General features: G+C 39.8%; 2 protein-coding genes across 4 annotated transcripts in view; one reads left to right on the forward strand and one right to left on the reverse strand.

The window, feature by feature from the left end:
* Positions 1-27,864, reverse strand: part of FMO4 (flavin containing dimethylaniline monoxygenase 4) — a 73,348-nt gene extending 45,484 nt beyond the window's left edge. For all 3 annotated transcript variants that reach the window (XM_032226097.1, XM_032226099.1, XM_032226100.1), the window contains exons 1-2: positions 27,824-27,864; positions 27,509-27,682 (exon numbers count right to left, since the gene is read on the reverse strand). The gene's annotated coding sequence lies outside the window, so the exon portion shown is untranslated. The remainder of the gene's footprint in view (positions 1-27,508; positions 27,683-27,823) is intronic.
* LOC116514526 lies at positions 9,688-11,022 on the forward strand. Its single transcript, XM_032226103.1, has 2 exons — positions 9,688-9,913; positions 10,260-11,022. The coding sequence occupies exons 1-2, from the start codon at positions 9,801-9,803 to the stop codon at positions 10,819-10,821; spliced, it is 675 nt and encodes a 224-aa protein (XP_032081994.1). The 5' UTR covers positions 9,688-9,800; the 3' UTR covers positions 10,822-11,022.

Consider the following 27,864-nt stretch of genomic DNA (forward strand, 5'->3'; position numbering starts at 1 on the left):
GGACAGCCATTGGTTGATTTGTGCACTAGAGGGGATTGGAGGGTGTATATTTTACAGAAGAACCTCTGGTCTTGACCATAATTCGTTTCATAATTTTGGTTGCAACCTGATTAGGTCATGACCCAAACCTAACCAAAATTAAAGCAAAATTAATGCAATGGCCACTTGAGGACCTTGTTGCTCAGTGCTTACAAAAAAAATGGCCTAGAAGGGGAAATTGGCAATGGGTATGATTGATCACCACCCAAGTATGTGTTCGTGACCAGATTTAAAACTTTTGTGAATTTCTTGGTCAGAACCTGATTTGGTCATGATCAGAAGTGTTCATGACCAGAGGTTCTACTGTATCTGCCATGACATTGAAACCTCTAGGTGTTTTGAAAAAGGAGGACATGATGTTTGGGCTTGGTTTGCCAGAACGTATCTCCATGACAACAGGTTTGTGACTTCAGTCTGACATTTTGCTGTTATAAGTACCCGCAAGCACAGCTGAATTGTTGAATTGGGCCCGGATCCTTGGTTTCTGCTAACTCTTTCAGAATTTCTGCCAATCCTTCCTGAAACTGGATGTTTGGCGTGTTTTCCAAAGACGAGCATGCAACAGTCAGTCCAAAGCTTAAGAGCAGAGTCAGGGTTGTCAGCCAATCCAAGGATCAAAGGTTCAAATGCGAAATTAATACACAGGGATCACATTTGAGCTAACCCTCCTTTCCTGCTAAGAGCAGAGAGGGAGCCAAGTCTGTTCTGTAGGCTGGCACTCCTCAGAATGTTGTTGCAGCAAACTGCCACAGTCTGATTCTTTACTCTGTTGTTAGGCAACTAACCGAATGGAACTTTCCATATGTTCACCTCCCTCCTTTCATGGGCCATGACTGGTCAATGCTTCAGGAGCCAAAATAAAACAGCCAAAGGGACAAAGCACAACCTAATCTTGCCCGCTTCTGGATATAACATGGCTTAGTTAGATCACCCTTGATCATAATTTGAACCATCTGAGATGTACATATTGACTTAATTCCTTGAATAAAATTGTTGTCAATGTGCATAATTTCCAGAACTTTAAAAAAAAAAGACCAATTCCATTCAAAAGCAAAAGCAAAACATGCCTTGTTTTTTATGTTGTAAATATCCTATGGCATCCAATAAAGTTTTCTTTGATTAACAGAATGATAGAGCTGGAAGAGACATTGGATGACTTCTACTCCAACCCACCCTGCTCAAGAAGAAGACCCGACGCCATAACTGGCTGTCCAATCTCTTCTTAAAAACCACCAGTGATGGTGCAGCCACGACTTCTGGAGACAAGGCGTTCCACTGATTAATTGATTTGGACTTTCTGAAATAGGCTGAATTCAGATCCCCCATCAAATTCAAAACCACTAAAACCATTTCTGGGGTAGGACTCTCAGCCAAGAAGCAGATGAGACCACCACGTATAGGAGGAACCATGGTGAATTTAGGGCAAAGGTTTGCCATTCACCTTTGGTATTAGAACTATCCTTATTTTGGTGGCATGAGGGCACCCCTTGTCCCTCTTCATATTCAAAGGTGCCCAGTTCTTGTGAGCCATGTGAGGTTCACCCCTAGAACCTATCCATAGCTAGACAAAACATGAAGTCCGTGTCATGAAACACAGATTGTGATTACTTTGACTGCTAAAAGAGACAATATAAAAGGCTAAGAAGGAAACAAAAAGACTAGAATGAATCCTCTCCAGTAGCCTACACCCTTATAAGCAAGGATTAACACCAAACAACCAAAGAGAAAAGATTATCCTAAGCAAGGAGAAAATTAGATACTCCACCCTGACATGACAAATTACAAGTAGCCCTCAATTCATTACCATAATTCAGACTAGAATTTCTAATGTTAAGAAAGACAGTTGTTAGGTGATTCAAACCCAATTTTATGACTTTTTTTGCCATGGTTCTTAAGTGATAACAATGTTGTTAACAAGTGAATATGGTTAGGCAAAAATGTGCAAAGATCTTCTTGTTTGGACTTGCTCATAAAGACGTTTGGAGAACTTGATCCACGAATGGCAACAGGATTAAGGAGGTTTTGTTATTGGAGAGACACAGGCTGATAGATGGAAGAATACAGATCAGAATTAGCTAAACCTAATTAATTTTATTTGTAATAGACATAGTTGAATAATAATTGATAATGATAGTAATGTATATAATGTGGAGTTGATATGATAAATAATAATTGGATATGAGAAGGGAAGGTTAGAAATATTTTTGGACCATATATAAAGGTTATTAATCACAATAATTATCACTATTAAAAAATAAAATAAATATACAGTTAAATCTTAACTAATATGGGGAAAATGCTATGATATATGATATAATTACATAAAGAAATGAGAATGATAATAAATTATATACATGGAGGATGGAATTTTTGGTATTAAATATTATGGATGTTTAGCTAAAACAGGATATGAGGATTTGATGTTAATGGAGGATTTTATAAACAAGTAAATGAAATGCTAGCATGTGGTTATGGATTCAATCTTTGGCATAGTTAAGGATGAAGGATGTTTAAACAACTGTAGTCAACTAAAAGTGGAGGTATGATGATGTTAATATGGTAAACATTTGGGTTAAGACATTTGAATTAATATGAATTAATGGAAGAGATGCACAAAAACATGTTGTAACCAGCTGATATTCCTTTTTATAACATATACTTGTGTTTTTTCTTTCTTTTTTTTCCCCCTGCCTTGCTTTCTGTTTTTTGTCTTTTTTGTGTTTTGATTTTTTCTTTTCCCACTGGTGTGAGCATGTGTTGTTTATGTAACCAAAAAAATAAAAAAAATTTATTAAAAAAAAAAGTGAATATGGCTTCCCCCATTGACTTTGCTTGTTAGAAGCTGGAAGAATAAGTTGCAAATGGAGATCATATGTCCTGGGGAACTGCAACCGCTATAAATACATGCCAATTGCCCAGCACCCAAATTTTGATCACACGACCATGGGAATCATGCAATGGTTGTCAGGGTATTGATTATAAATCACTTTTACCAGTGCTGTTGTAACTTTCAATGGTCATTAAACAAATGGTTATAAATGAAAAACTAGCTGTACTGTATATGAATAGGGATCAAACCCTCATACTGATGGTGATGATGCAGTGACGTGCGGTGAGCTTTATGGCTGGTGAGGCAGCAATTTTTTTAGACTTGTGGACTTCAACTCCCAGAATTCCACAGCCAGGCATGCTCAGTTCTGATTTAAAGTGACAGCATTTTCCCGCCTTGCAAAATAAGTTTTCCCATTCTTTTTCTTACCCCTCCCCCTCCTTCCTCCCTCTCTCCCTCCCTCCCCCCCTCTCTCAAACAGACAAACGCACACAGAGAAGTTGGATCCCTCTCTCACTCACTCACTCTCAAACAAACACAAACACAGAAGTTGGATTGGATATATTTTCCAAAGGCTTGAAAGCAGCTCCTCTGCCATACCCCCCCTTCCCCTGCTGCCTTCCAATCGGAGCCTTTGATTGCAGGTGGAGCCATGTTGCCTTTTCAAACTTGTAATCAGTGAAGCTGGGCTTATATACTTTTATCCAGCTCTGTGTGTGTGTTTGTGTGTGTGTGTGTGGGTTTGAAAAGGCAACATGGTTCTGCATGCAATCAAACTTTTTGAATTCCTCCCCCTCCCCATACACGCAGCTTTTCCAGCTGTTTCAGAGAGATTTTCAACTCTGCTTTTGCCTGCCCTCATGAAAAGAAAAAAAAGCCTCTAAAAATGCCCTCTACAAAAGGCGAGAGAACACGTGCCTCCTTTGCCTAAGAAATTTTTCATCTTTTAACCCTTGCTTAACTCTGCTCAAGTGATCATAAAGCTAGAGTAAAGGAGGCCCGTAGTTCTCTCGCCTCCCACTGCAGTTAAGCACTAAGCAGAGTCATCCACTGTGACTCTGGCAGCAACTACCTCAGCCTTTTTCCTTTTAATTTTTCTTTCCTTTTCCTCATGATGCTGGTGAGGCCCCGCCTCCCCTGACTGCACGTCCCTGTGATGATGATGTTGGGTAATGAAATGTCTGCAAGCAATAAACCCAGCTCAGAGAGCACCAAGGACTCTACATTTCAACCCTGAGATACAAAGATGATTCTCTTCCATTAGATCTCATCTTGCAAATTTAAACATGGGGGGAAATGTATTTTCTACAGTGTTTCCTATGTGGCAAGTTGGTGATGTTCTTTCATTTTTTTTCAACAACTGGGATGATAAAATATTGAATTAAATTGAATTCTTCGGCTAAAGGGGATACAAAGGTGGATACAATTTTCCCAGGAAAACCTTCATGTAGGATTTTTTTCTTGTTTCTGCTGTTTCAAGTTTATAAAAATGCAAAAAAAGCAGATGAGACCACCACATATATGAGGAACCGTGTGGATTTCAGAGTAAAGGTTTGCCATTTGCCTTTGGTATTAGAACTATGATATCCTTATTTTGGTGACATGAGGGCACCTCTTGTCCCCCTTCATATTCAAAGGTGCCCATTTCCTGTGTGCCATATAAGGCTCACCCCTAGCACCCATCCACAGCTAGATAAAATATTAAGGGCCATGTCATGAAACACTGATTGTGATGACTTTGACTGCTACACATATATATATCCAGGATCCCAATCCTTGTGCTGAGGCGTTGAGTAGTTGAGGTGCTGAGTAGCGGAGGAGCTGAGGTGCTGAATTGCGGAAGTGTTGAGAAGCTAAGGTGCTGAAGTGCAGAGGTTCTGAAGTGTGGAGGTTCTGAGGTACTGAAGTACTGAAGTGCGGAAGTGCGGAAGTGCTGAAGTGCTGAGGTTCTGAGGTACTGAAGTGCTGAGGAACTGAGGTGCGGAGGTACTGAAGTGCTGAGGTGCTGAAGTTCTGAGGAACCGAAGTGCGGAGGTGCTGAAGTGCTGAGGTGCTGAAGTGCGGAGGTGTTGAGGAGTTCAGGTGCTGAAGTGCGGAGGTTCTGAAGTGCGGAGGTTCTGAGGTGCTGAAGTGCTGAACTGCGAAAGTGCTGAAGTGCTGAGGTTCTGAGGTGCTGAAGTGCTTAGGCGCTGAAGTGCTGAGGAGCTGAGGTGCGGAGGTACTGAAGTGCTGAGGTGCTGACGTGCTGAGGAGCTGAAGTGCGGAAGTGCTGAAGTGCTGAAGTGCGGAGGTGTTGAGGAGTTAAGGTGCTGAAGTGCGGAGGTTCTGAAGTGCGGAGGTTCTGAGGTGCTGAAGTGCTGAGGTTCTGAGGTGCTGAAGTGCTCAGGCACTGAAGTGCTGAGGAGCTGAGGTGCGGAGGTTCGGAAGTGCTGAGGTGCTGAAGTGCTACAGATCTGAAGTGCGGAGGTGCTGAAGTGCGGAGGTGCTGAAGTGCGGAGGTGCTGAAGTGCTGACTTCTGAGGTGTTGACATTCTGAAGTGCAGAAGTGCTGAAGTGCTGAGGTTCTGAGGTACGGAAGTGCTGAGGAGCTGAGGTGCAGAGGTGCTGAAGTGCTGAGGAGCTGAAGTGCTGAGGAGGTGAAGTGCTAAGGTGCTGCTGAGGTGCTAACGTGTGGAGGACCAGCGGATCCGGGTAAGGACACACTTCTGGAATTATGGTCAAGTGGGTCACAGGTTACACTTCTAGAGCTGAGATGTCATTGCCAACCTTGCACCAAGCCTTGATGACATGTTTGCTTTCAGTATTTAGTGAAATTTGGGGGGAGGGGGCAGACACCTTGGTGGATGTCTGTAAAATCCTGTTGCCCATCCCCATTTTAAAGGCAGATAAATCATAGAATCAATAAAGAGTATCAAGAAGACCTATGCTATTTGTCGGCCTCTGTTCTGATCAAACTTTGAAGAAAAAAATCTGCAAACATCAATAGCTGAGCTTGTTTTGCATATGAAGCTCTCATCACTATTGCAAATTTTGTTGATGCAATTGTGATGTCATGCGACCTCCCAAAAAATGTACTGTGAGGCAGTAACTTGTTGGGATACCTTTGCAGATTGGCATTTGGGAACAAAGTGAGAACTTTTCCCACATACTAAATAAAAAAAATGTACCTCTAGAAATTGTTTTGAATTGTTTGGGTCCGTTGTGGTATGAAAGAGAAAAACGTTCTTTGAATTAAAAGGCTCTTCATGGGGAATATTGACGGCCAGTTATATAGATCATTTGAGATAGTTCACAGATCCATGGCTGCATCCCAGTGTTGGGATTCAGCCAGTCCGCCCCTATCAGGGAGAACCGGTTGTTAACTTTATGAGCAGTTCGGAGAACCAGTTGTTGGAAGAAACCTCCTCCCCCCCCCCCACTTTACAGGGCTAATCCTGTAAGGAAGGCAGGGAGGAAGGAAACATTCTGCTGTTGTTTCTAGCCTAATATTTATTGCCCTCCTTACAGAAACTGCCTCTCTGGTTAACCCTAATTACATTGTAACAGCTAAGGTGAAGCCCCCATCGACCTGAGTGATATTGAGTTGGTCACACCCAAACAGTCACATGACCACTGAGCCTCACCTACCCAGCTGGTCATTAGGGCAGAAAACCGGTTGTTAAATTTTTTGAATCCCATCACTGCTGCATCCCCTACATTGTAGGATTTACATTTTTAAAGCAATGTTAGTTTTGATGTTACCTGTTATAATCTGTTAATGTTTTATTTCATTTAGCTGCCTAGTGTTGCCTTTAGGTCAGATGGGCCACATATAAATAGGAAAATTGAATTATGTGGGGTTTAGATAGGTAGGTTGTAGCTTCTAGAAACACTTGAAGGGGTGGAAATCGAATGGGGAACAGGAATGTCTCCCACATGTTGAATCGTCTATCCATCTGCTTTCATGAAAAAGATCATAAACTTCCCCTGTAAGTCATAGGAGATTGAAAAGTAGCTTAAGGTTATGGGACCTTATCAATTGGAATAGAAATGCCCAATATTTAGTTGAAAGAAAAAAAGGAAAGGGGAAACTGCTGGGGAGGGAAGGGCAACGCTTGTCCTAAAGGATCAGAGTAGAGGAATTTGAGGGCAAATGTAATTAACCAATCATGTCCTATTCTAGACATTGTCTCTCAAGTTTACATTCCAATTTTTGAAATAAAAATGCCAAAGCTATTCTGCCTTGTCACCTATTTCTTTACCTTCTAGTTTCCGTCACTGATTTTGCCATGGAAAACTATCGGTTGAGGAAATTAAGAAAAAAACTGAGGTGTCTCCAAAAAGAGGTAAGAGAAAATATTTGTTCATAGGCTGTCACAGTAAACGTGTGATGGAATCAGTGGTGGGATTCAGCCTGTCCACACGTATTCGGGAGAACCGGTGGTTAACTTTCTAAGCAGTTCGGAGAACCGGTGGTTGGAAGAAATCTTACTTTGGTTTTTTCCTCTTTACAGGACTAATCCTGTAAGGAAGGCAGGAAGGAAACTTTCTAGTGTTGTTTCTAGCCTAATCTTTATTGCCCTGCTTACAGAAACTGCCTCTCCGGTAAACCCTTATGACACTGTAACAGCTAAGGCGAAGCCCCCATCGACATGAGTGACATTGAGTTGGCCACGCCCACCTAGACACTTGACCACCAAGCCCTGCCCACCCAGCTGGTCATGAGGACAGAGAACCAGTTGTTCAATTGTTTGAATCCCACCACTGGATGGAATGTATAGAAATTTAAGAAAGACAGACAGGCAGATTAGGTAGTTAGAGACAGACAGACAGAATATTAATTATGGTTTCTGTTACGCCACGGTTAAGGCATCAACCTGCAAACTCAGAGACCGACATTTCTTGCCCCACTGTAGAAGCAAAGACAAGTGGGTCACCCTGAGCCAGTTAGCTTCTCTTAGCCCTAGGAAGAAAACAACATCGAATCACTTCTGAAAAACCTTGCTAAGAAAACTGCAGGGACTCGTCCAGCCATTCCCAAAAATCATTAAAAATTGGGTCTTTGGTCATTGCAGGGAGAACGATCGAGACTTCCTCTTCTGTCATCTACCACCGAAGAACGGAGACCTGCTGAGGTATATAATGTATACTTGTAGCTCACCTTGGAATATATTTATGAGAAAAATGAAAAGAAATGATTTCTTCACAATTGGTAATTGTGAATAATGCATGTGCAGCATATTTTATAGAGTATATATGTTCGCTTTATATTTCTACTATATGGATGAAATCCATACACACACACATCTATTCAATACAAACTAGTTTATTTGTAATTTCTATTCAAGAATGGCAATTGTCAGAGTTCATGCTCATTCTTGGTTGGTTCCTTCTTTGCCACATTAGCTAGTTTCTTTGGCCACATACCACACCAATGGCGGTGAAATAAAATGTAGATGATTCAGATTTTGTTTGAACCACCGTGTTTTGCATTTCCTAAACAAATGAACTAACACTAAATCTTTCTTTTTCTATCCCGGTGTGAATAGCCTTTATTGCCTGCATTAAACATCTACAGCAATAAATCGGGAGTTGCACATTTGTGCTCATCTTGACATGCATGATTTTAATATGCACAAATATGCTTGTCTACACCCTAGACTTTTTTTTCCTAAAGAGGATGTTTCAACGAATATCTTCTTTACACTGACATGAGAGAATTTATGGAAAACAAATTCATGTAATTCTTCTCATGACCATGAAATGAAGGAAATTATGAAGCAAGCGTTTAAAATTCATTTTGTTCTTCATTCTTCACGGAACTGCCAGGTTTCCCGGAGTCCAGAAAAGCACATGGACCAGAACATCAGTTGAAAGATGCGTTCCCATCGGGTAAGCAACCTAGCATGGAAATATATTCCTGACTTGTGATGTATTTTGGCTTCTCTAGATTGTTCAGACAAAAAGTGAAAAATTGGAAGAAGATCTGAAGACAGTAACGAGCCAGAGTTATACGTAAGTCTTTGCATAGTTCATCACATCATTTTATAACCCTATTCAGTTCACACTTTTTTATACAACATTCATCATTTGTCCATTGGCAATGGGACGGGCCATTTTATGAAACAAGTGATGGAAAATTATATTCTAGTAAAGCTTGGGAAAAAAGGGTGGAATTTGTTGTAATTGTATCAAAAGGTTGATAATTCAAGTAAAAAAAACAAAACCCCAAGAGCCTAATTTCTCTCTGGTCTTCATAATTTGCAGAAAGACAATGGAAATATTCAAACTCCTGTCAGAAAAAAAGGAGCTCAGAGTCCAAATTCAGGACCTAATCCAGAGAAACCACCAGCTGGCCGAAGAGTACAAGGATTACAGAGAAAACTTGAGCAGGTTAAAAGATTTAGATAGCCACCCTGACTTTCTCTTCCTTTCTCAGCTATTTCAATTAGTTTTAATTTTAAACAAGTTTTATAATTCAAATAAAAAAACCTAAGGGAGCTAATTACACTTTGCTCTTGATATTTTACAGAAAACTCAGTTCAGAGGAACTTGGGCAGCTGGAGAAACTGAGGCAAGAGAACCAGAGACTCCGCTGCGAGGCTCAGAAAGAAGCTGCAGAGAAAGCAGAGCTCCTCCGGGAGAATAAGAATCTCAAAGAAGAACTTAATAGGTGAGAAATATTTAGATAGCGATTTGACTTTTTCTTTCAAATTCAGATTTATTTATTAATTCCCTTAGGCCAGATATAATGGATAAAAGAAGTATTCCATTCATGTATGTATGTATGTATGTATGTATGTATGTATGCATGTATGTATGTATGTATGTATGACTGAGTAAGAGAAGAGCAATAGTTATAATAGAATACAATAATACTTAATAATTCAAGTAATAAATTAAGAGGGCTAATATCTCTCTGGTCCTCATAATTTACAGAAAGAGAGCAGTGATGTCAAAACTGACTGTTGAATGTGAAGAGCTGCGAAACAAAACAGAGATTCTGACGTTTAAAAATATCAAACTTAACGATGAGAAAGAGGCGTACGAAGAAATACTGTGCAGGTGAGAAATGTTTCGATAGACACCACAAACTATTTCTTCCAGAATTTCATATTAGGGTCTCCTTATCTTAGAAAGCTTGGAAAAACCTGACATTCTTCTTACTTTAGAAAGAAATTAACAAACTGTGGCTCTTATACTTTCACATATACAAATCTAGGAGTTAGTCTCATGGAATGGGAAGATAGGTATAGAGGAGACTTTTCAATCTCCATCCCCCGGTGCCCAACAATATTCATAAACTTTCAGAGTGAGAGTTTCCTGACATCAAAGAAGTTCCCGTTATTTTAACTAAGAATACTTTGTTGTTGGCGCAGATTCACAGCTAACATTCTGATTTTTTTTCCAGAGAGGAACTACAGAGGATAAGCCGCTGCACCTTATTGACACACGGAGACCAGAAGGAAGACAAGACAGGAGCTCAAGAGAAAATGAAGCCTCAGATGGTGGAACATCAATTGAACCATCAATGGCTTAAAGCTTCAGTAGACAGAATTAAAAAATCTAAGGAACCCGGGTCAAATCTTCTGAGGTGGCTGCAGAAATCTCTCAAACTTTTAAAAGAGGATTCCTCTGAACGGTCAAAACACACCCTGCCAGAATGGCTTAAAGCATCTGCCACCAACCTCCCGGAGGAATGTCCTAAGGCAGCCAGGGAGGGTGTGAATGATTGGCTAGAAGAATCAATTAATCATCTCCAGGAAAAAGGGCCAGAAACGTGCGAGTTAGATGTGGAGGGATGGTTTCAAGCATCCATTATAGGAATTCAACATCTTCAAAAGTTCAGGTCAGAGTCACGTGGAAGCCGGAAAAAAAAGGGATGGCTTGCAGAACCAATAGAAAACCCGAAGAAGGGGACTTCCTGTGGTGACGTCACCATGCTTAGGGTGGAGGGAAGGAAGTTCTCCTAACTCTAACTCCTTTGTTTGGGCTCTTTTTTGAGCACTGTTGATCCTGAAGGGGTCAACAGATTAAAGGGGATACTCTGTAGATGCTGGGGTGATAAGGCAAATCCCGCCACGGATAGGAGAAACCCCCTAAACAGACAAGGAGATATCCTACAAAAGTTCAAGTCAGAGTCTCGTGGAAGCCAGGAAAAAAAGGGATGGCTTGAAGCCTCTATTAAAAGCATTCGTGATCTACAGAAGTCCAGATGAGAAGGTTTGAAAAAATTGGAATTTTGTTGCCTTTTAAAAGTGACTTTGATTTGCCTGCAATATTGTTTGAGTGTTAGAAGAAATTGTAAAAAGAATGTTTTTTTCTTTTTGTTGAACTTTGATAATCAGCTGTTAGAGGTCTCCCTCATCTTGGTACCCAAAATAACAGTTGAGACCCCATCTACTGGCCAAAGAAGATACTGTATTATTATATGGTTGGAAAGAACCTTGAAAAGAAATGAGTTGATATGAAAAAAAGAAAAGAAAAGTCAGGAATGATAAGAAGAGAAAGAAAGTGAAAGGAAAACAACTTCTGGAAGGCCTTCTTTTTGTTTCCCCTTTTTTATCTACTTGTTTTTTGGTGGCAAAAGTCCAGTCAGAGTCTTGAGAAAGCCTACGGAAGAGATGCTTTGAAAAATCAATAGAGAACCTCAAGAAGCAATGTTCTGAAGGAACCGTGGAAAATATATTTCAATGGCTTCAAGGATCCTTAGAAAGCTTTGCATTTTCTGAAGAACCTATACCACTTCTTCAAAAATGGCTTCAGCAATCCCTGAAAAACTTGGAAAAGGTCCCACAACATACAAAATAGATGCCAACAATGGCTTGAAGAATCTCTAAACAGCTTCAAAGAGGAAGGACCGTGAAGCTTCCCATCAAAGTCCTCAGGAATGGCTTGAAGCATCGATTAAGGACATCCAGGATCTCAAATAATCTAAGGAATCAAAAATAAGCATGGGAAAGACGAAGGAGAGAGTGATTTGGGTAGAACCTGCTTGCTCTGAAAGAAACTGAAGGATGAACCCTTGTCATCAACAATTTTAACTATTGTGGACTTACATTTGGGTGTTCCACATATCCCGGCTGATTCTACTCTGATAGGAGGTCTTTATGGTCACCCTGGAGAGGTAGCGAAGAAGCGAGGGATTACTTTTTGATTCCGGGAGAAAAGCAGCTCTCCTGCTTGATCCCAGGAGCCCTCCCGACGGGTGGAGAAGAAGGACAGCCGTTATGACTGGAATAAAGCTGGAGCAACCGAGCTGGAGTGGTGTGTGAAAAGAGGATTGGAACTGGGTGAGAAGTTTTTCAAATTAGAGACCCACCTAAATAAAAGAAGTTTTAAAAGTCTCCAAAGTGGCAACTTAATACACGGAGATAAATTATAAGACCCAAAAGAGAAATCACATTTGGATGGAAGAATATGAAGTTTTACGATATAGAAAGACTGAATTGGAATTTTGTTGCCTTTTAAAAGTGACTTTGATTTGCCTGCAATATTGTTTGACTGTTAGAAGAAATTGTAAAAAGAATGTTTTTTTCTTTTTGTTGAACTTTGATAATCAGCTGTTAGAGGTCTCCCTCATCTTGGTACCCAAAATAACAGTTGAGACCCCATCTACTGGCCAAAGAAGATACTGTATTATTATATGGTTGGAAAGAACCTTGAAAAGAAATGAGTTGATATGAAAAAAAGAAAAGAAAAGTCAGGAATGATAAGAAGAGAAAGAAAGTGAAAGGAAAACAACTTCTGGAAGGCCTTCTTTTTGTTTCCCCTTTTTTATCTACTTGTTTTTTGGCGGCAAAAGTCCAGTCAGAGTCTTGAGAAAGCCTACGGAAGAGATGCTTTGAAAAATCAATAGAGAACCTCAAGAAGCAATGTTCTGAAGGAACCGTGGAAAATATATTTCAATGGCTTCAAGGATCCTTAGAAAGCTTGGCATTTTTTGAAGAACCTATACCACTTCTTCAAAAATGGCTTCAGCAATCCCTGAAAAACTTGGAAAAGGTCCTACAACATACAAAATAGATGCCAACAATGGCTTGAAGAATCTCTAAACAGCTTCAAAGAGGAAGGACCATGAAGCATCCCGTCAAGGTCCTCAGGAATGGCTTGAAGCATCGATTAAGGACATCCAGGATCTCAAATAATCTAAGGAATCAAAAATAAGCATGGGAAAGACGAAGGAGAGAGTAATTTGGGTAGAACCTGCTTGCTCTGAAAGAAACTGAAGGATGAACCCTTGTCATCAACAATCTTAACTATTGTGGACTTACATTTGGGTGTTCCACATATCCCGGCTGATTCTACTCTGATAGGAGGTCTTTATGGTCACCCTGGAGAGGTAGCGAAGAAGCGAGGGATTACTTGTTGTTTCCGGGAGAAAAGCAGCTCTCCTGCTTGTTCCCAGGAGCCCTCCCGACGGGTGGAGAAGAAGGACAGCCGTTATGACTGGAATAAAGCTGGAGCAACCGAGCTGGAGTGGTGTGTGAAAAGAGGATTGGAACTGGGTGAGAAGTTTTTCAAATTAGAGACCCACCTAAATAAAAGAAGTTTTAAAAGTCTCCAAAGTGGCAACTTAATACACGGAGATAAATTATAAGACCCAAAAGAGAAATCACATTTGGATGGAAGAATATGAAGTTTTACGATATAGAAAGACTGAATTGGAATTTTGTTGCCTTTTAAAAGTGACTTTGATTTGCCTGCAATATTGTTTGAGTGTTAGAAGAAATTGTAAAAAGAATGTTTTTTTCTTTTGTTGAACTTTGATAATCAGCTGTTAGAGGTCTCCCTCATCTTGGTACCCAAAATAACAGTTGAGACCCCATCTACTGGCCAAAGAAGATACTGTATTATTATATGGTTGGAAAGAACCTTGAAAAGAAATGAGTTGATATGAAAAAAAGAAAAGAAAAGTCAGGAATGATAAGAAGAGAAAGAAAGTGAAAGGAAAACAACTTCTGGAAGGCCTTCTTTTTGTTTCCCCTTTTTATCTACTTGTTTTTTGGCGGCAAAAGTCCAGTCAGAGTCTTGAGAAAGCCTACGGAAGAGATGCTTTGAAAAATCAATAGAGAACCTCAAGAAGCAATGTTCTGAAGGAACCGTGGAAAATATATTTCAATGGCTTCAAGGATCCTTAGAAAGCTTTGCATTTTCTGAAGAACCTATACCACTTCTTCAAAAATGGCTTCAGCAATCCCTGAAAAACTTGGAAAAGGTCCCACAACATACAAAATAGATGCCAACAATGGCTTGAAGAATCTCTAAACAGCTTCAAAGAGGAAGGACCGTGAAGCTTCCCATCAAAGTCCTCAGGAATGGCTTGAAGCATCGATTAAGGACATCCAGGATCTCAAATAATCTAAGGAATCAAAAATAAGCATGGGAAAGACGAAGGAGAGAGTGATTTGGGTAGAACCTGCTTGCTCTGAAAGAAACTGAAGGATGAACCCTTGTCATCAACAATTTTAACTATTGTGGACTTACATTTGGGTGTTCCACATATCCCAGCTGATTCTACTCTGATAGGAGGTCTTTATGGTCACCCTGGAGAGGTAGCGAAGAAGCGAGGGATTACTTGTTGTTTCCGGGAGAAAAGCAGCTCTCCTGCTTGATCCCAGGAGCCCTCCCGACGGGTGGAGAAGAAGGACAGCCGTTATGACTGGAATAAAGCTGGAGCAACCGAGCTGGAGTGGTGTGTGAAAAGAGGATTGGAACTGGGTGAGAAGTTTTTCAAATTAGAGACCCACCTAAATAAAAGAAGTTTTAAAAGTCTCCAAAGTGGCAACTTAATACACGGAGATAAATTATAAGACCCAAAAGAGAAATCACATTTGGATGGAAGAATATGAAGTTTTACGATATAGAAAGACTGAATTGGAATTTTGTTGCCTTTTAAAAGTGACTTTGATTTGCCTGCAATATTGTTTGAGTGTTAGAAGAAATTGTAAAAAGAATGTTTTTTTCTTTTTGTTGAACTTTGATAATCAGCTGTTAGAGGTCTCCCTCATCTTGGTACCCAAAATAACAGTTGAGACCCCATCTACTGGCCAAAGAAGATACTGTATTATTATATGGTTGGAAAGAACCTTGAAAAGAAATGAGTTGATATGAAAAAAAGAAAAGAAAAGTCAGGAATGATAAGAAGAGAAAGAAAGTGAAAGGAAAACAACTTCTGGAAGGCCTTCTTTTTGTTTCCCCTTTTTTATCTACTTGTTTTTTGGTGGCCAAAGTCCAGTCAGAGTCTTGAGAAAGCCTACGGAAGAGATGCTTTGAAAAATCAATAGAGAACCTCAAGAAGCAATGTTCTGAAGGAACCGTGGAAAATATATTTCAATGGCTTCAAGGATCCTTAGAAAGCTTGGCATTTTCTGAAGAACCTATACCACTTTTTGAACAATGGCTTTAGGAATCCTTGAAAAACTTGGAAAAGGTCCCGAAACATACAAACAAGATGCCAAAAATGGCTTGAAGTATCTCTAAACAGCTTCAAAGAGGGAGGACCGCAAAGCATCCCATGTAGGTCCTCAGGAATGGCTTGAAGCATGTATTAAGGGCATCCAGGATCGCAAATAATCTAAGGAATCAAAAACAAGCATGGGAAAGACGAAGGAGAGAGTAATTGGGGTAGAACCTGCTTGCTCTGAAAGAAATTGAAGGATGGATGGATGGCTTCAAACATCTTTAGCAAGTTCCAGACAGCCTGGTTCTACTGCATCCATAACAGATATGCAAGTATAGCTACAATCATCTCTGCAAAAACTCAGTCACGAATCCCAAGAAGAAGCCAGAAACAATCTGGAGGAATGGCTCTAGGAATCCAGAGAAAATGCCCTGAAGAATCCAAGCAATAGGTGAATGAGTAGTTTGAGATACCCTTAAATGACTTCCATGAGGGAGGGCCTGAAACTCCCCATCCATTCCATCTTGATATATACTTGTCTCTCATTTCTGCTGCTTCTAGTGTTACTGCGATCAAGATGATTAAATGAACAAACTGGAAATGAATCAGCAAGTATTTATTCTTTTGGTTTTCCAGAACTTACTGGGCCTTTATGGAGTGAGTGACATACTGTTTTAGTAATGGACTACGGTATTCCAACATAGCAATAGCAATAGCAACAGCAGTTAGACTTATATACCGCTTCATAGGGCTTTAAGCCCTCTCTAAGCGGTTTACAGAGTCAGCATATCGCCCCCACAGTCTAGGTCCTCATTTCACCCACCTTGGAAGGATGGAAGGCTGAGTCAACCTTGAGCCGGTGAGATTTGAACCGCTGAACTGCAGATAACAGTCAGCTGAAGTGGCCTGCAGTACTGCACCCTAACCACTGCGCCACCTCGGCTGTTACATGAGCTTCATAACCAATGAACCTTTGTCATCAAGAATTTTGATTATCTAGATGCTCCCTTAAGTTGAGTGGGAGGATAAAAGAAAGAGAGAGGAGGGAAAAAGAAAAAGGAAATATGGAGAGATTGATATGGAGGAAGGAAAAGAATTAAGGGCCAAAGAACAAACACAATTTATGCCAAAATGCCAAGAATGGATAGACAACAGTAGAGCACAGAGAAACAAAGCTTTGAAAGTGAAAAGGAATGAACCAAAATCAGGAGGGTCCCTTGACTGCAGCATTGCCGGCATAACAATTCATCTTATGGGGAAGGGAAGAGGTGCATTATCAGGAAACCTCTCAAGACTTCCATGCGCGTCAGACAGTTACAGACCATAGTCTGGTCCACAGTCTGGGCTATACACTCAGGGCTTTTGAGTATCATCATTACTATAGGGGGTTATGGGGTTCCCAGCAGCTGGACGGAGATCCTTGGACCTGAAGGTGTGGCAGCATGAATGGATTTCCAGAAAAACTGCAGACTACGGGAATCCTTTCAGCAGTTCCCAAAACACTGCACAGCCGTTTGCACTACTCAGGTGATCCTGAGGATCAGGCAAACATCCAAATGGTCTCACCAACTCTCTAAAAAAATGCAAATGACCAGCTGTCTGCAAGGAATATCAATCCTCTCCTTCCCACCATCCAATCAGACCTGAAGAAGCTTCTTGGATGAGAAGGGAAACGTCTTCTAAGACTTGATTGGTTCTTCCATTTAATTTGCCTTCTGCAGGTACTTAATAAAGCCTGAAATCTCCTTACTAACTGGTGTGTTCATTGTGTTTGGATATCTTATCTCATTTATCCGGCTCCTGAGCTGTTGCCTGATACTTGGTGAAAAATACACACAGACAGACACATAAACATATCTGATTTATCATATCAAATGTATTTCCTTTCAATAACAAAGTAAATTTACAATCAAACAAAGGAGACCTTAAAAACTTTCAGAAGCAATTGTGGCAAGAGACCAGAATCTCTGGTAAAACAGTCTCTCACCAGAAATCAACTGTACCCATAAGGTCTCTGGGTCGGTCCACCAGAATGGGCCTGGCCTTGCGTGGGCAGCCCAAAGCAGGCTGCAGCACTACCAAACCATCAAGTCACACTATGGCAAATGCCAAGGATAGGAAGCTTTGCTTGGTTTTCTGCCCAGTGACCTCCCTGTCTGAGGAAAGATGCTGGAGAGAAGCAGAAGCCCCTTGGCCCTTGGTCTGTGAGGGAAGAACCCAGGCTCTGCTCTCTCCACGGAGTGCATCGTCTGCATGCCTGGAGCAGCCTTCCTCCCAAGACGTTTTTCTAGAAACCAGAGTTCCGGGCTGGCTTGCTGATTCCACAGCAAAGACAGCTAGTATTTGGGCCCCAGGAAAGAAAGCCTTCCGTTCCTTTCATTCTAGGTTAAACTGAAAGAAAAGAGCTCACAAAGGGCCACATAATACTGTACTACACCCTCTCCTGCCAAATGACCTCACCTCTACTGTTGGGATTAAAAAGGAGCAGCAACAAACTCTGGACACTCAGACCCTGCTATTCATACGCTTGCGCAGAGCTTGGAGGCTTTGCATTTCACCATAGGGAGGAATGGGGTCCACCCACCTCAACCCTGGCTCTCAGTGGGGTAAGCGCTCCCCAAGAGACAGCCGCTAGGCAGTTTGGGTTTTCTCTGGACTCACAACTATTCTTCCAGGAGCGGCTGGTAACTGCCTTTGCACAGAGCTATCTCCTGCAGCCATGCTTGGACTGAGAGGAATGCTCCCAGTCTGTCACAAATTGGTCCTTTCACAGTTGGAGTCATGCAACGGGCTATACAGCTAGTTTTGCTGTGGAAACTTTCTGGTTTTTTCTTAGGCACAAAACAAAGTCCTGTGCATCACTTTTCAAGCCACAAATCCTCAGATCCAGGATACGTGCCTCTCTTTGAGGGTACATGCCCATCCGACCATGTCAAATAGGGTGGGTCCCTCTTGGCCCCCTCGCTTAGATGTTGTCACCCAGTGAAACCTAGTTAGCGCATCTTTCCCATAGCTGCCCTGCCCTGAGAAAGAGGATTATGAGATCCAGCAACCTATCTCTATCCCCTTACTGGGTGATAAGGAGACCACAAACAGCTGGTTCTTTCCCCAATACATGGGGTAGGTTGAGACTACAGTCCAGAAGGTGTGGTTGTGGAGGGCGGGAAATGGTTTCGCAGGTACCGTAGGGTGTACAGTTTGTAGTTACTATTGTTTTGTTGGTTTTTATATTTTAATGTTATGCAGTGACATAACATAACATTAAATTCTGGGTTCTTTTGGTCTCTGGTATGGTTCCCTGCATTTTGTTTACTTGGATCTGCAGGGGAAGAATTTCTGTGGCTTTAAAGACTGATTCTAAATGGCAAAAAACTCTGACCGATTAGCGTTGTGTATGTTGTGGTTGAGGCCTTCCTGGCATATTGTGCTTTCCAGTAGAGAATGGTCAACTGGATGAATGTTGACTATTCATTTGGGCTCATTTATCTCTTTCTTTCTGGAGTTTAGCTTGAGTAGTTTGATTTGGAAGTTTGTTTTCCTTTTTTCGGCTTAGAGATGGAGCCATGACAATGTCAACATTTTTGGGTTTGTTCCAGTTGCTCCTTGAGGTTGTTTACGGTGCATCACCATAAAACACAAATCAACTAAGTAGCTTAAGAAGACAAAACCAGAGGCCATCTACAACATGTGGAATAAGAGCCGCTATGTAGGACAGAGAGACAGACTGCATCCATAAACACCAACTGGCAGTCAGAAGACACATACACACAAAAACCCCTTAATCTTACAAGACATACACAGACTCAACTATATTTTCAATTGGGAAACTTTGACCATCCTAGACCAAGCCAAATCCAAAAATGCTCAGGGATTTTCAGAGAGATTAGCACAGTTGGAAGGGACCTTGTAGGTCATCTAGTTCAACTCCTCCCCCCCCACACACACAAGCAGGAGACTCTACTCAGATGACAGTTGAGTCCCTTCTTGAAAGCTTCCAGTGATGAAGCTTCCACAACATCTTAAGGCAAGCTATTCCATTGATTGATTGTTCTCACTGTCAGAAAATGTCTCCTTATTTCCAGGTTGAATCTCTCCTTGTTCAGTTTCCACCCATTATTTGTTGTCTGGCCTTCAGGTACCTTGGAAAACAGTTTGACCCCCTTGTCTCTGTGGCAGCCCCTCAAATATTGGAACACTGCTATCATGTCTCCCCTGGTCCTTCTCTTCACTAGACATTGAGCCATCCAACAATGGACACAAAGAGATAAATCACATTTACACATCATTCAAAAAAGACAATAAAAAAGGCTAAGAAGGAAACAAAAAGACTAGAATGAATCCTCTCCAGTAGTCTACACCTTTTTAAGCAGGGATTAACACCAAACACAGGGCTTGGTTTGCCTGAACGTATCTCCATGACAGCAGGTTTGTGACTTTTCAGACTGACATTTTGTTGTTATAAGTACCCGCAAGCACAGCTGAATTGTTGAATTGGGCCCGGATCCTCCGTTTCTGCTAACTCTTTCAGAATTTCTGCCAACCCTTCCTGAAACTGGATGTTCGGGGTGAATTTCATCCTACAAAGCGTGTTTTCCAAAGACGAGCATGCAACAGTCAGTCCAAAGCTTAAGAGCAGAGTCAGGGTTGTCAGCCAGTCCAAGGGTCGAAGGTTCACATGTGAAATTAATACACAGGGATCACATTTGAGCTAACCCTCCTTTCCTGCTAAGAGCAGAGAGGGAGCCAAGTCTGTTCTGTAGGCCGTCACTCCTCAGAATGTTGTTGCAGCAAACTGCCACTGTCTGATTCTTTACTCTGTTGTTAGGCAACTAACTGAATGGAACTTTCCATATGTTCTCTTCTCTCCTTTCATGGGTCATGACTGGTCAATGCTTCAGGAGCCAAAATAAAACAGCCAAAGGAACAAAGCACAACGTAATCTTGCCCCCTTCTGGATATAACATGGTTTAGTTAGATCACCCTTGATCATAATTTGAACCTTCTGAGATGTATATATTGACTTAATTCCTTGAATAAAATTGTTGTCAAAGTGCATAATTTCCAGAACTTTAAACAAAAAAGACCAATTCCATTCAAAAGCTTTCTCTGCAAAACATGCCTTGTTTTTTATGTTGTAAATATCGCACCTTTTCCAGCTGTTTCAGAGAGGATTTCAACTCTGCTTCTCCCTGCCCTGCCCTGCCCTCCCCTGCCCTCCCCTAATGAAAGGCCAGAGCTCTGTCAGACTGAGCTAGTTGCTCCCAGAGAACTCTAAAAAGCCTCCAAAAATGCCCTTTACAGGAGGCGAGAGAATACGTGCCTCATTTGCACAAGGAATTTTTTGCTTATTAACCCTTGGTTATCTCTTAAAAGGCAAAAAATTCCTTATGCACAGGAGGCCCCTAGTTCTCTGGCCTCCTCCTATGGTTAACACAAAGCACTGTTCCAAGTCACAGTGAATCTGGCAGCAACTACCTTGGCTTTAATTATTTTTAAAAAAATCTTTAAAATTCTTTTTCTTTTCCTCATGACTGGTGAGGCCACGCCTCCCTTGCCTCTAGTGACTGCACGTCCCTGCATAACACCACCGACAATCAAAGATAAACAGATTAAGGAAACAGAAGAAGGGCATCGAAATTACATAAGAGATCTTATAAGCAAAGAGTTGCTAAGAGGAGTCCATACAAAGCTGATTAAGAAGATGATTAGAGGATTGATGCCACAAATGGCAGAAGATATGACACTGTTTTGTTACTGGAAAGATACAGGTTGATAGATGGAAGAGTATAATTTAAAACTAGCTAAACTTAGCGAAATTTAGTGATAGTAGATATAGTTAAATAAATAATTGATAATGATAATAATGTATACAATGTTTAGTTTTATGATAAGTAATAACTGGATATGAATATTGAATGGCACCCATGAAAGGAAGATTAGAAACCCTTTTGGATTATATATAAAGGTTAATAATAATAATAATAATAATAATAATAATAATAATAATAATAATGGGGGGATACACCAGACATCACACTGGTTGAGAAAAATAAGGTCACAATCATAGACATCGCAATACCAGGTGATAGCAGGGTCGCCGAGAAGGAACATGAAAAAATCGCAAGATACCAGGACTTAAAAATCGAAATTCAACGACTATGGCACAAACCAGCAGTGGTAATTCCAGTGGTAATTGGCACACTGGGTGCTATTCCAAAAGCACTGGAATTACATTTAAAACAGTTAAAAATTGACAAAATCACCATCAGTCAAATGCAAAAAGCCGCACTGCTTGGATCTGCACGCATATTACGAAAATACGTTACGACGTCCTAGGCCCCTGGGTGGGGCCCGACTAGTAACCAATGCCAAATCCGGCGAAACAACTGGCCGCTGTGATACAATTGTACAACAACAACAACAATAATAATGGAGAACTGAGTTGGCAGTAGGGAATGAGAGCTACGGAATGGTTAATATCAAGCAAGGAATTTTCCAGGGTGATTCACTTTCACCTCTTCTCTTCATCATCGCAATGATCCCACTATCAGTAATCTTAAAAAAAATGAAATTAGGCTACCAAACAGCCAAAAAAGCTGAAAAAATTTCGCATTTACTATATATGGATGATTTGAAACTCTATGGAAAGTCAGAAATAGAAATCCAATCATTGACAAATACAGTCCGAGTATTCAGCACCGATATTTCAATGCAGTTTGGCATGGAAAAATGCGCCATTGTATCCATAAAAAGGGGCAAAATCACTGCATCTGAGGGAATTGAAATGCCCAATGGCCAACTAATTAAATGCAAAGAAAATGAAGCCTACAAATACTTAGGCATTCTGCAGTTGGATAACATCAAGCATGGAGAAGTAAAAACTATTGTCAGGCGAGAGTACACCAACAGAGTTAGGAAAATTTTGAAATCTAAATTGAATGGTGGAAATACAATCAAGGCCATAAATACCTGGGCAATACCAGTTATAAGATACACAGCTGGCATAGTTAACTGGACACAAGCTGATTTGGACCTTTTGGACCGAAAAACCAGGAAACTAATGACAATGCACTACAGTTTACATCCACATGGTGATACTGATAGACTATATCTGCCCCGAAAATCAGGTGGCAGAGGATTATTACAAGTGAAGCAAACAGTTGAAGAGGAAAAACATGCACTGGCTGATTATTTAAAAGAAAGTCAAGAACATCTATTAATCGAAAGAACAAAAATCTACTGAAGGCCCAACAGACAAAACAAGAATACAGAAAAGATGTGATAAAATCAAGAATGGAGAGTTGGCAGAACAAAGCACTGCATGGTCAATTTCTGGAAAAAATAAAAGATAAAGTGGACAGTGAACAAACTTGGTTATGGTTAACAACAGGTACATTAAAGAAAGAAACAGAGTCACTAATCCTGGCTGCGCAAGAACAAGCTATCCGCACAAATGCCATTAAGGCCAAAATCGAAAAATCCTCTGATGATGCCAAATGCAGACTTTGCAAAGAAGCTGATGAAACTGTTGATCACATACTCAGCTGCTGTAAAAAAAATCACGCAGACTGATTATAAATTGCGGCACAATTCAGTAGCACAAATGATCCATTGGAATTTGTGCAAAAATTATAATATTAAAACAGCAACAAACTGGTGGGAACATCAACCTGAAAAAGTCACCGAAAATCAGATGGTCAAGATCTTGTGGGATTTCCGTATACAAACCGACAAAATACTGGCGCATAATACACCAGACATCACACTGGTTGAGAAAAATAAGGTCACAATCATAGACATCGCAATACCAGGTGATAGCAGGATCGCCGAGAAGGAACATGAAAAAATCGCAAGATACCAGGACTTAAAAATCGAAATTCAACGACTATGGCACAAACCAGCAGTGGTAATTCCAGTGGTAATTGGCACACTGGGTGCTATTCCAAAAGCACTGGAATTACATTTAAAACAGTTAAAAATTGACAAAATCACCATCAGTCAAATGCAAAAAGCCGCACTGCTTGGATCTGCACGCATATTACGAAAATACGTTACGACGTCCTAGGCCCCTGGGTGGGGCCCGACTAGTAACCAATGCCAAATCCGGCGAAACAACTGGCCGCTGTGATACAATTGTATAATAATAATAATAATAATAATAATAATAATAATAATAATAATAATAAAGAATTAAATTAGATTCAGTTAAGTTTTGATTACTAAGGGGAAAAATGATATGATGCAGGATATAGTCAAATAAAGGAGGGATAATGATAATAACGTATATATATGTATGGGTACAATATAAGGAAATGAGATGTAAATTGTAAACAGCGATTTGGAAAGAAGGATAGAAAACTTTGTTATTAAATATTATGGATGTTTAGCTAGAATAGGATATAAGGATTTAGTGTCATTGGAGGATTTTAGAAATAGTAAATGAAATGCCGGTATGTGGTTATGTCTAGCTAAACTTAGCGAAATTTAGTGATAATAGATATAGTTAAATAAATAATTGATAATGATAATAATGTATACAATGTTTAGTTTTATGATAAGTAACAACTGGATATGAATATTGAATGGCACCCATGAAAGGAAGATTAGAAATCCTTTTGCGTTATATATAAAGGATAATAATATGTAATAATAATAATAATAATAATAATAATAATAATGATAATAATAATGTGGGATTTCCGTATACAAATGGACAAAATACTGGCGCATAATACACCAGACATCACACTGGTTGAGAAAAATAAGGTCACAATCATAGATATTGCAATACCAGGTGATAGCAGGGTCGCCGAGAAGGAACATGAAAAAATCGCAAGATACCAGGACTTAAAAATCGAAATTCAATGACAATGGCACAAACCAGCAGTGATAATTCCAGTGGTAATTGGCACACTGGGTGCTATTCCAAAAGCACTGGAATTACATTTAAAACAGTTAAAAATTGACAAAATCACCATCAGTCAAATGCAAAAAGCCGCACTGCTTGGATCTGCACGCATATTACGAAAATACGTTACGACGTCCTAGGCCCCTGGGTGGGGCCCGACTAGTAACCAATGCCAAATCCGGCGAAACAACTGGCCGCTGTGATACAATTGTACAACAACAACAATGATAATAATAATAATAATGATGAAGAAACTGTTGATCACATACTCAGCTGCTGTAAAAAAATCGCGCAGACTGATTATAAATTGCGTCACAATTCAGTAGCACAAATGATCCATTGGAATTTGTGCAAAAATTATAATATTAAAACAGCAACAAACTGGTGGGAACATCAGCCTGAAAAAGTCACCGAAAATCAGATGGTCAAGATCTTGTGGGATTTCCGTATACAAACCGACAAAATACTGGCGCATAATACACCAGACATCACACTGGTTGAGAAAAATAAGGTCACAATCATAGACATCGCAATACCAGGTGATAACAGGGTCGCCGAGAAGGAACATGAAAAAATCGCAAGATACCAGGACTTAAAAATCGAAATTCAACGACTATGGCACAAACCAGCAATGATAATTCCAGTGGTAATTGGCACACTGGGTGCTATTCCAAAAGCACTGGAATTACATTTAAAACAGTTAAAAATTGACAAAATCACCATCAGTCAAATGCAAAAAGCCGCACTGCTTGGATCTGCACGCATATTAAGAAAATACGTTACGGCGTCCTAGGCCCCTGGGTGGGGCCCGACTAGTAACCAATGCCAAATCCGGCGAAACAACTGGCCGCTGTGATACAATTGTATAATAATAATAATAAATTAAGTTAGATTTAGTTAAGTCTTGATTACAAGGGGGAAAATAATATGATGCAGAATATAGTCAAATAAAGGAGGGATAATGATACTAACGTATACATACATACATACATACATACATACATACATACATACAGGTCTTTGGTTATTCGGGTTTTTTCCCACGTAAAATTGGAGGTCATGCCAAGAAACCTCCAATTTTATGCGGGAGAAAACCCGAATAACCAAATACCTACATACTAACACCCGCGAAAGCCTCAGAAAACATATATATATATATATATATATATATATATATATGTATGTATGTATGTATGTATGTATGTATGTATGTATGTATGTATGTAGGTAGGTAGGTAGGTAGGTAAGGTATGTATGTATGTATGTTTGTATGTATGTATGTTTGTATGTATGTATGTTTGGGTACGGTACAATATAAGAAAATGAGATGTAAATTGTAAACAGCGATCTGGAAAGAAGGATAGAAAACTTTGTTATTAAATATTATGGATGTTTAGCTAGAATAGGATATAAGGATTTAGTGTCACTGGAGGATTTTAGAAATAGTAAATGAAAGGCCAGTATATGGTTATGTATTAAACCTTGATATATTTTACGATGAAAACAACTATAGTCAAATGAAAATGGAGGTATGATGACGGTAATATGTCTAAATATCTGAGTTAAAATACTTGAGTTAATATAAATTATGCTTGATGACTGTGGAAGAGATGCACGAAAGTTTTTTGTAACCCACTGATACACTTTCTACAGTATGTAAAAAAGGTCTTGCTGCCGTTATTAGGTGCAGAATAACGGTAGCAAGACTGTTGGTGGCGCAATACTGGAAGAAGGAAGACTTGCCTACAATCCAAGAATGGACATTGAAAGTCACAAACTTAGCCGAGATGGCTAAAATATCGGCATATCTTAAAGATCACTCAAATGAGAGATATAAACGAGACTGGAAAAAATGGATTGACTATATACAAAATAAATACGGGACCATGAAATTCCAGTTAGCCTATGCTTAAGATCAGAAATGATTTAAATTGTTTAAAGTTAGTTCAGCAAGAAAAAGCTAAGGTCAATGTAGAATGTCATTAATTTCTTTATTTCTTTTTTCTCAATAGATTTTAGACTGTGTTAGCTAAAAATCCATACCGTGTATGGGTTCTGGGAAGTCGGGGGGGGGGAGGAGGAGGGGGGTTGGGGGGGAGGGAGGGGGGCATACAAAAAAATTGTACTTCAATGTTTTAATGATTGACGAATGATGAAATATTTTTTAAATTTTTTTAAATTTTTTAAATAGTTTTTTAAAAGAAATAAAACCTTCGGAACAAAACAAAAAAAAAGTATGTAAAAAAGGAAGATTTTATGTGTTGTGTTTGTTTTGAAAATAAAAAAATAAAAAACTTAAAAAAAAGAACTAGGAAAGGGTGCTGCTTAAAAAAAAAAGCAGAATTCATTTCTCAGCAGAACATTTCCCTTCTCCCAAACAGTTGTAGAATGGTTAAAGTTTTTGTATTTATTTTGTAGAGATTAAATGCTGACCATGAAGTAAATTGTGGACTATCACAAATATTATGTCTTGCACAAAAACAATTTCATTTTTGTTTCCTCTACAACAAACTGCATAAATTTTGATTTTTACTTTTTTGCAACTCTAACTTTTGTTTTACAAACAAAGTTTCTTTTTTCTTCTGCCAAAACATCCACCAAGGTGCAATGTGTGGACTTGTTTTCAATATCCTTCGTTACAGTATTGCAGCTAAAATTTACAGTGCAGGGAAAATGTCTCTTGCCTCTCAAACCCAGTTGAAACAGGGTATAAAACCCTTGCTTGGATTTGTCCTAGGGCTAAAGTACAATTTCCCATAACTTATTTCTGAAGTTGCTTTCTAAGCATACTTTTTGCAAATAAAATCATATTCATATGATACTACTTCCTGTTCTTGTAACAGTCTGAGCTCATTTATTTTGCTTCCTAAAAAGGTTTTGCCCACATTGTTCTGTGATCACAAGGATATCTTTAAATGCATTCTGCGGGATAACTTCTGTTCAATATTCATGTAACTGTTGATTAATGAACGCTTGCAGAACCCACCTCTGCAAATTTATTTGGGCAAAAGTCACAAGCACAGGGCAAACAAAGGAAGAAGAGCTAAAATTGTTGTTACAACTGTGATTAAGAAACAAAAATGCTCCAGATTTCTTTCTCTGCAGCAGCATAAATGCAGCATTTCCAGAAGTTTAAGTGTGGAGGAGGAGCTAAGAGTGAAAAGAGAAATCACTTGTATTTATACTGTCCAAACGATTTTGACTCATCTGACAGGAATTAAGAACAGAAAGAAAGAGAGAAGAAATGGGGAGGGGGTAGAGAAGAGGGTAAAATTTTCCCCTCCAGTAGTTGCTTTCACAGAGCATATTTTTGGGGGGAGGGAGGGGTAAAGAAAATTATTGTACATACCTTAAATAAATGAGATAACTGAGAAGAATGTTTTTTTCCTTTTCTCTCTAATCCACAAACTTTACCGTAAACAGCAAACTCTCTTCATACAGCTTTATAGAAGGCAGCATTGCATAATCCACCAGTGTTACGGTGGATTATGCAATGCTGTTATTAAGAAGGCAGAATATTTCCCTGGATGTGAAAAGAGAGAAACATATTTTTAAAAACAGAGTAGCTACCTGTAGCTTCCTGCCCCCCCCCCACTTCAATGAGCCATTAAAGCCTGAGCTAGTCTACATAATAAAGTAGGATTAGCCTTCTACAGAAACTCACCACATGGCATCTAGAAACTCAATCAAACTTGGACTCAAAAC

Source organism: Thamnophis elegans, chromosome 11 (genome assembly GCF_009769535.1).
Source record: "Thamnophis elegans isolate rThaEle1 chromosome 11, rThaEle1.pri, whole genome shotgun sequence".
NCBI lineage: Eukaryota > Metazoa > Chordata > Lepidosauria > Squamata > Colubridae > Thamnophis > Thamnophis elegans.

What these genes read in the sequence shown, in the direction of transcription:
- LOC116514526 (XM_032226103.1), top strand. Translation starts at nt 9,801, where the DNA reads ATGTCAAAACTGACTGTTGAATGTGAAGAGCTGCGAAACAAAACAGAG. An exon ending in TACGAAGAAATACTGTGCAG is followed by an intron (nt 9,914 to 10,259) that starts GTGAGAAATGTT and finishes TTTTTTTTCCAG; the next exon opens with AGAGGAACTACAGAGGATAA.